Source organism: Helianthus annuus, chromosome 13, assembly GCF_002127325.2.
Source record: "Helianthus annuus cultivar XRQ/B chromosome 13, HanXRQr2.0-SUNRISE, whole genome shotgun sequence".
Classification (NCBI taxonomy): Eukaryota; Viridiplantae; Streptophyta; class Magnoliopsida; order Asterales; family Asteraceae; genus Helianthus; species Helianthus annuus.
In genome coordinates, this window is record NC_035445.2 from 135,542,856 (window position 1) to 135,552,398 (window position 9,543).

The following is a 9,543-nucleotide window of genomic DNA, read 5'->3' on the forward strand; positions in this document are numbered from 1 at the left end:
ATCTTTCTACTTCATCTCCTTTCTTGTGTTGAATCGTTGCTTCTTTGTGTGATTCCGCCACCAAACAAGCTTGTGTGATATCATTGTGATCTCGTTTCGGGACTTACAAGTCCAGGTCTCCTTAGTACCTTCTGAAGGGGTTGGTCTGTCAGCAGGACAATCTTATGAGCTTGGAAGTATCTTCTGAGCCTTTGTGACACCTGTGCCTCCACGGCCATCAAACAAATACCAAATCAATGAAATATTGTATTTCATACTTGGGATTTGTATAAATATGTGTATCATTTGCACATATCATTTCTTGTTCGATTTCGAGCTCTAAATCGCTTTCTGGGAAGTTATACGTGAACTGGTGCGTAAATGCGGTCAGTTTAACGCAATAAACACTCCGGAACAATGACATGGGCTTAACATACCCTAAATAACCCTTACATAACTTAGAAATAAGTTTTGGATGGTTTGGTGTGTCGAAATCAAGTTTATTCGCTTTCAGGGACTAAAATCGACAAACTGCGAAAGTGTGCCGATTCGTACTTTAAAAGACATTCCGGAACTTGATCATAAGTTAAAAATACCCTAAATATCCTTTACATAGCTTAGAAATAGGCCTTGAGGGGTTCGGTATGCTAAAATAAACTTTTTGGTCATTCAGGGACTAAAAGCGTCAAAAAGTGCATAAGTTTGCATTTTCGCGCACATCTTACGTTCTGAATACATCCGGACATCCAAAAATTTATGTAATCATTAAAATATTATGTTTTAGTGATTGGCTTGATAAAAATCCATTCGTCGCTTAATTCGGATCGTTTTTGCGTCCGTTACGACTTCCGTCGTAATTAACCGAATAACGCAACCGTACGACCAAACGAACCGACATCTGAGATATTTTTGAGCATGTTTCATGTCCACTATGCTTAGGCATCATTTTTTGCCCTTGAAAATGGCTTAACGTGCCTTAAACGCATCGAATATGGACTGAAATGCATGTAGGGACCAAAACTGCATTTCTGCAAAAGTTGGCCTAGGCGGGCCGCGTAGCCCCTATCTGGCTTTTACGCGGGGAGCGAGGATCTGGCAGATCTGCACAGAATCTGTTTCAGCTTGTTCCAGCTATTTTCAACCTTTGCACATGGTATTTTAACATTCTAGGGGTTGTTTTGGAGTGCCCAAGGTATTACAAAACAGGGGGTACACTTGGACGGCCTAGTTCAAAGCACGTTTTTCAAGAAACGATCCTAACGGTCTTGATTTTGATATAAATACCCAACCCACTTCATTTGCAAAACCCACACTTGATCTGATTGCTCTCTAAGTTGAAGTGAATACACCTCATACCTGAGAATAATCAGGTCAAACTTCCATTCTTGGACCTTTTGTAAGTATTCTTTCGTTCTTTTACGTGTTTTAAGCACGAAAGTTAAACTTTGTTTGACTTTCTGCATTGACCAGTTTATGGTAAACATGAAGTTCGTTTGATTTCATTATACTTGCTATGTTCATTAGTACACATATAGTACATGATTTCATTATGTTTTGCTATATATGTTTATTTAGCATGCTGGCACATTGTTTTACATTTCCTTTTGCTATGTATGTTTACTTGACATGCTAGCACATTGTTTTACATTACATTTCTGCTATGTATGTTTACTGAGCATGCTAGCACATTGATTTACACGACTTTTCTGCTTTGTATGTTAACTTAGCATACTTAGTGCATTGTTTTCTCATAACATGCTTACATTTGGTATGACATTTGGTTTGTTCAACGGGACTAAAATACGTTCATTAACATTAGCTACGCCGCTCGGTAGTAAGTAGTGGTACCATAGGACTTGACAACTCCCATTCCTGATATCCTAGGTTTGTTTGGATGTAAGGAATGACTGAATCCGAAAACAGTTTGATAACCTTTACTCTAAGGTTATCCTACAGTCTCAAGGCTTGAATGTATACATTTACCACATAAGTGTTTGTATCAGTAAAGCATGCATTTATGTTACAAAACATAACTTTGATTTATTCAAATACTTTGTTTTGTACATTTTTACAATTGGTTTAAGTAGTCACATATTACTTACCATACATAACATTTGTTTACACATTACATGACTTACATTTAACTATAGGCTTTTGATTATACATTTCAACACTTGTTTAAACATTACATTTGGTGGTTTGTTTGTGTAAGTGATTTAAATAACGAGACATGTGTAATACAATAAAAGCATGGTGGATACGCCGCTGGTACTTCCTATATATAAGTGCTTTTATGGTATTACATATCGTAGCGTTATTTAAACCATTTCAGTTTATACATATTATATTTACAACATATTTTCACTTAAACATTGTTTTACAAATAACTTAATACAAACTCATTTTTACTTGGTTATTTGTTTAACCATACATTATTCTTTTATATATACATCATCTGATTTTATTATCGCTTTTCAAACGTTTTATGAAAGTAAACATTTTAAACAAGATTCATGACTACTTTTCATTAAAAATTTCTTTAAACTTATAAGTCATGAATCCTAAATCAATAAAACCTATGTATCTCACAGGCATTTTTATGCTGACGTACCTATTTTCACATGTGTTTCAAGAAATGATGCATAGGATTAATCAAGATACACGTAGGCGGACTTGGGCCTTAGTGACAATAAAAGATGCAAGACTAGTTAATTAGGTTATGCTTCTTTGATATTAAGACATTGTAACTTCTTTTAATCAATAAAACATCATTTAAATTTCCATGTGTTATGAAACAACGATTATATTACAACACTCCCCGATGATTCCGCCACGATTTGTTGTTTTACGTGGTCGGGGTGTGACAGAGAAGTTGGTATTAGAGCTCATGGTTATAGGGAATTAGGTTATTAGTAATTCCTTGACCTAGTCTATAACGTTCCTAGGACCCTAACACAAGATCCTTGTGTTTAGATCTTAAAACAATACTGTCACCTATCCTTAGGCGACAACCACAATAAGAAAATAAATTTCATAACCGCTTTGAAAACCAATCATCTGTTCTAGGATGATTGATTACTAGGTTTTGAAAACGATTTTGAAAATAATCACCCGCCCTTTCGGATGATTTGTTTTTGGCTTAGTGCCTTCCGAGTTTTTTTTAAATCTCGTCAAGGTTTGGGTCTTATAGTGTGAACACATGCAATCTGAAAAAGTGGATGCCTGTACTCTGAGTTTTCTGTCTAAGGCTAGAGTGTTCGTACAAATCCACATAATCGGACCAGTCACTCTTACCTGGGAACTCTTGGGGTGAGTGTCCACTTATAGGCTAAAGCATGTCTTCGCGATACATTAATATGACTCGCTTACTTTGATTAGTCACCGTCTCATTTGTTTGCCTTAGGTAACAAACAAATGATCGCAATTTCTATGCGTTATCATTCTGTTTTGATTATTCGATAGCATTTCACTTATTTCTTCCTATGTCTTTCATTTTTCTTCTAGAATGTCTCTACATCGCAATGACGCCCAGATATCCGAGCAGACTGCCAAGTTTGCTCAGCAAATAGGCGAAGTAGTTCTGAAGACTGTTGAATTAGCTACTGCCATGTATCATCTCCAGGGGGAAGCCACTCAAGAGTCGCCAAAAGAAGCAGAAGTCAAGCCTTCACCAAAATCAAGGAAGCGTAAGGCTTCAAAGAAACCTGTAGCAGTTGCACCAAATCAAACGGGACTTAGCCAAGTGGCAACACCACCAACTAGGAAGCCGTACTTGGGAGCTGCTCCATGGTGCAATTGATGCAACCGTCATCATTCAAATCTCATACCCTGCTTCAATAGTACCCACTGTGGACGATGGGGACATTTGGTTGACATATTGATACGTGGTTGAAAATCGGTGTTCGTTAGTGCGTAACTTTGTGTTTTTACATAAGTTTCAATCTTGAATGGCCTACTTTTAATAAGATTTGTGTTATGCAGGTTTAACGAAGTTTAAGGAGCTTTTTGGGAGCTTTACGAGTCACCGGATCGAGAACCGGAGCAACGGGATACGTTACGGATCAACCGGAAGCACAAAATGAAAGAATCAGGAAAGCATGCTGGAGAGCCCGTAGCCGACGGGCCCCAAGCCGTCGGCGACGGCTGCTGGAAACTCCCGTCAGCCGGAAACACGCGTATACAGATTAATAACCCGTCGGCTGATTTCGTAATTTTGAACGCCCGTCGGCAACGGGGTGGGACCCGTCGGCGACGGGTTACCATTTTCTGAAACGCGAAGTTGGGTGAATAATGGGGTTAAGCTCGATTTCAATTGGCTGGGGAGTATTGATTTCGGGAGTTACACAAGTTTGGAGTTTGAAAACTTGTTCTTGGAGCCACAATTCACCATCCATCACCTACCATTCCATCTTCTTCATCACTACATTATCCTAATCAAGATCATCACCATCAATCATTCACATTCACCATTCAATCCCTAATTCTCCATCCTTCATTCACACTCACCATCCTCATCCACAAACCCTAATCATCCATCAAGCTTCAAGATGACTTCATTCGCGTTCCAATCATCCGGTGATCAAGCTTCTTCAACCATGAGCGGCTAATCATCTCGGTTTCACCCCGGTGTAGGTAGTTGTTAACCAGGGTTTCGAATTGTTCTTGTTTTAACTTAGTGACAATTTGTGTTTGATTTTGAAACTTTTGACAATAGTGTTACATTTGTTACGAATTCGTAAATTGTCGAACGATGTTAAAAGTTATGACTTTGCGAAATGGTGATATGTAATTGTGCATTGTCGTGGTTAGGATTTACTTGTGTTGATTAGAAAGTGTATTCTTGTCCGTTCTTCGGGACGTTGATAGCTATTAGCACCTAAGTCACGGTACACTAAATCCGCTAATCACATGCATTTGAGTTGAAGCTAAAACTTGTAGAAATCCTAGGTTAGCAATTACCGAAACCTGGTGTGATTCCTTTTTATTATTATTGTTCTAGTATCCAATTTTCTCATAATTGTTAATTATTAGTGTTAATCAATTTAATCAATTCACTTAGTCTAAACTCACCTTTCTCAATTAAACAAAAATACAAAAACATTCTAGTAAGGTTCATAAATTGTGACATTCTTGACAATTCAATTGAATCCACACACAAACCACATACTCTTCGTGGTTCGACCCCTTGCTACCACTAGCTATTTGTTAAGGGTAATTAGGGCATATAAATATTATCTTTGACCGGAGTGCGACACTCCGATCAAATTTTGGCGTTGTTGCCGGGGAGTGCGTGCGCTTTGTGTTTGGATATTGTTTGAATTTGTGTGATTCACTGTTTAAATTGCATAATTTCTTTTCTTGTACTTTGTCTTTTTCCTTGTTACGCGGGGTGTGTTACTTGTGCAGGTTACAGGTAGTGCATGCATACGCGGAACTCCGGGAGGACTTCACCTTTAGTCTACGAACCGGAAATCGAAAGGGTAACAAGAAGAAATTTAGCAAGCCGGTTAGAAGCAACTCTTGCTTCTAATCAAACCAACCAAACACCACCACTTACACCGACCATTGAAACCGATTCAATGGCGAACCACAACGCCAATCAAAATTTCAACTCAAACCAACACCTCAATCAAAATCAGTTCCAATCCCGAGGAACCTTTCATCCCGCCCAAAACGTCCAACCCATACCTCAAGAGCAACCGGGTGGTAACGTCAATGCTAGACCACCCACACCACCTTTCAGAAACCAAAATCCCAATAACACCCAACGAACACCCCAACAACAAACCCTTCATCGACAAGCTTCTTTACCCATCAACCTTGATGATCGGAATGTCAACTCCGATCGTAGAGGTAATCGTGATCGCGGCAATCCCGCAGATGAAGACCCATTTTTCAATATCGACGACTTGAGGAATGCAATCCCCGACGATGAACCTTATAGTGTTCCCCGTTATCAATCGCCGGAACATGTAAGCATTCATACAGAAAACTCGGATGATAGGGGTTATTATGATGATCGAGTGGACGATGATGAAGATTGGGGATACATCAATCGGGGTAACGGCTACAATGCAAGAGGGCATGAAGATGAAGAGTTTGGCTATCAAAATGCCAACTACGTTGGGGATGACGATTATGGTCATGGGAATAGAAGGAATGAGGGTTACGAGAACAACCGCCAACCACGAACTAACAACCAAAGGAATCGAAATGACGGGTATTATAATAACAATAATAATGGCAACCCCAATCGGATTCCTCGTTTCGTGGGAGGGGGCAATCAAAGAGGTAACCAAGGTAGGAATCACGGAAGGGATGAGAGAAGGGATGAAAGAAGGAACGAAAGGAGAGATGATAGAAGGGATAACCGAAGAATGGGTGATCAAGAGGTTAACGGTCCTTATCGTCGTCAACAACCTCCACGGGGAGTGAATGACCGTTTCAGGCCGATTGTTAGCGAAAACGATTCACCAATCGTTTGTGAGCGAAGGATGTTTGATTGTAAACCTCATTACATCAACATACTTCCTCATTTCAATGGGAGATCCAACGATGAGCCGTATACGCATTTGGCAGAATTTTCGTCGGTTTGCAACACAATCAGGGGGCATAACTTTGCACTAGAGGAGGTTAAACTTCGCTTGTTCCAATTTCTCATTGAAAGACAAAGAGAAGCAATGGTTCCTTACACTCCCGGCCAATAGCATCCGCACATGGGGAGAAATTTAACAAACTTTTCTAGATGAATACTATTCTATGGCGAAGACCGATGATGCTCGTGATGAAATTAGGTCTTTCCGCCAATTATCGGGCGAGCCGTTGCATGAAGCCTTTACAAGATTTAAAGAAATGATGCGAAGATGCCCACATCATCAAATCAAGAAGTGGGAGTTGGTTAAGTGCTTTGTACGGGGTCTAGATGACAACACATGGAACTGACTCGAATCAACAAACAATGGGACCCTTCTAAGCAACCATGAAGATGATGATTGGGAGTTCTTGGAACAGATAAGTAAGCGTTCAAAACAGAAAGAATCGGCCGATCGAGCCAAGAAGCATCCCATTTCCCGGTCGCTTCCCGATCTCGACTCTAAGATCGGATTTCCACCTTAGAACGGGAAATGGCTCGAATAAAGAAAAAGGAAGTAAATGCGGTTCAATTCGAGGTATGTGAAGATTGTGGTGATATTGGACATAGAGCGGAACAATGTCCAACGGGGCCGAGTGACTACACGGAGGAAGTCAACCAAGTGTATGGAGATAGGAAGCAATATGACATGAACTCCAACACTTATCATCCGGGTTTGAGAAATCACCCTAACTTCCGATATGGTAATGCTTCAAATCAAATGAACCAGAATTTTCAATCGAGTAATCAAGGAGGTCAAAGCGGGTCATCATATCAAAACCATCAAGGTGGTAAACAAGGAAGTTATCAACTAAATTACAACCAAGGGTACCAAGGCAGGGACAACAATTACCAAGGTGGGTACCAACGAAATTACAACAATTAAGGCGGTAATGGAAGCGGGTCGAACAATCAAACCGGTGGCGATGATTTGAGTGCCAAAATGGATGCTTTGCTGAGTATGCAAAAAGAATCTCAAAACAATATAAAAGAATCTCACAATGATATTAAGAAGATAAGGAAGACAAACGAGATTCGGGATAAAGCACATGAGGCATTGGCAAAGCAAGTGGGCCAACTCGCGGAGGAAATGGCTCAAATAAGGGGAAGCATGGGGAAGCTTCCAAGTGACACAACGGTGAACCCTAAACATCAAGGGTCAAGCTCAAGGAACACATGTGAGGTACATTTAAATGAAATTTCTTTACGTAGTGGTCGAGTCATAGATAGTGGTGTCAAGCCGCCATCACCCCAGTTTGTAAAAGGGGTGGTGGAAGATGCTAGTGAGGATGAGCATGAGAATGGTCAAACGGGTCAAAATAAAAATGATTCGAAAAAGAAGAATAACCCTCCCATTGTGACCATCCCCGTCCCCAAGGCTAAGGAAAAGGGTGTGGAGGCTAATACCGCCCCTTATCCTGAAGCATTGAAGGGACCCATAAAGAAGGTTGTAAATAAAAGAGGTCCACAACAAGAAGAGTTGTTGGAAATTTTCAAACAAGTTAAAATCAACTTACCTCTTTTAGATGCAATAAAACAAGTACCGTCTTAACCGAAAACGTGAGTTCGATTCTCTCGGGTGCACTTCCACCTAAGCTCCAAGATCCGGGTGCACCTATCATTTCAATTCAAGTAGGCGATTTTAAATCAACCGGGCACTTCTAGATCTTGGTGCTAGCGTGAGCATTCTACCGGGTAGTTTGTATGACCAATACGAGTTTGGTCCACTTCAATCGTCAAACACCACAGTGGTGTTAGCCGATTTGACACCCAAACTACCTCGTGGAGTTGTTTCGGATGTGATAGTGAAAATCGAGGATTTTTACTATCCGGTGGACTTTCTAGTACTTGATTACGTGGCCAAGGACCCAACAAAACAACCTACGGTGATTTTGGGTCGATCGTTTTTAGCAACTGCAAATGCTCAAATTGACTGCAGAACAGGAACGGTTGACATGACATTTGGAAACCGAAGGTTGAGGTTGCATGTTTTTTCCGGACTTATGAACCCTCCAGTTGATGATGAATGCTATATGGCAGACATTGTTGATACGTGTATACCTCTTTGCGACACAGTTGTGAATGAGGAAAACACAATGGAGGATTGTTATATGTTTGACAGGTCACAGGTGGAGGTGGAAAGAAGCATAGACGAGGAAGTGAAGAGTTTGGAGGTGCTTGTGGTTCGAGAAGGGAAACCCTCATGGACGCACCAAGTCGAAAGTTTACCGGAGAGCATTGACACTAAATTGAAGCCGTCTTTAGTAGAGCCTCCGGAAGTTGAATTGAAGGCATTGCCGAAGCATCTTAAGTATGCTTATGTTGGTTAAGGCAATACACTCCCGGTTATTATTGCATCAAATTTAACCGTGGAGCAAGAGGAAAAGTTGATGGAGGTGTTGGTCACCAATCGGGCGGCGATTGGATGGACTATTGCGGATTTGAAGGGTATTAGTCCCTCGGTGGTGATGCACAAAGTCATCACAGAAGAGAATGTGACTCCCGTTCGAGATGCACAACGGATATTAAATCCGAATATGCGGGAGGTGGTGAAGAAAGAAGTGCTGAAATGGCTCGATGCGGGTATCATTTACCCGATCTCGGATAGCCAATGGGTGAGCCCAACACAGACGGTTCCCAAGAAAGCGGGTATACAAGTCGTCAAAAATGACGTAGGTGAAGAGGTAGCCACTCAGCCGGTAACCGGTGGCGAATTTGCATTGATTATAGGAAGTTGAATACCGCAACTTCCAAGATCATTTTCCTTTACCCTTCATTGACCAAATAGTTTAGAAATTGTCGGGACAAAAATTTTATTGTTTCTTAGATGGCTATTCTGGTTATTACCAAATTGCCATCCATCCGGAAGACCAAGCAAAGACCACGTTTACTTGTCCCTACGACACTTTCGCATTTAGGTGAATGCCGTTTAG

At 40.7% G+C, this 9,543-nt stretch overlaps 1 protein-coding gene across 1 annotated transcript; it reads left to right on the forward strand.

The window, feature by feature from the left end:
• Positions 1 to 4,057: 4,057 nt before the first annotated feature.
• LOC110901767 (homeobox protein 2-like) lies at positions 4,058 to 8,940 on the forward strand. Its single transcript, XM_022148550.1, has 4 exons — positions 4,058 to 4,154; positions 5,860 to 6,462; positions 7,498 to 7,793; positions 8,740 to 8,940. Exons 1-4 carry the CDS (start codon positions 4,058 to 4,060, stop codon positions 8,938 to 8,940), a joined length of 1,197 nt encoding a protein of 398 aa, XP_022004242.1.
• The last annotated feature ends 603 nt before the right edge of the window (positions 8,941 to 9,543 follow it).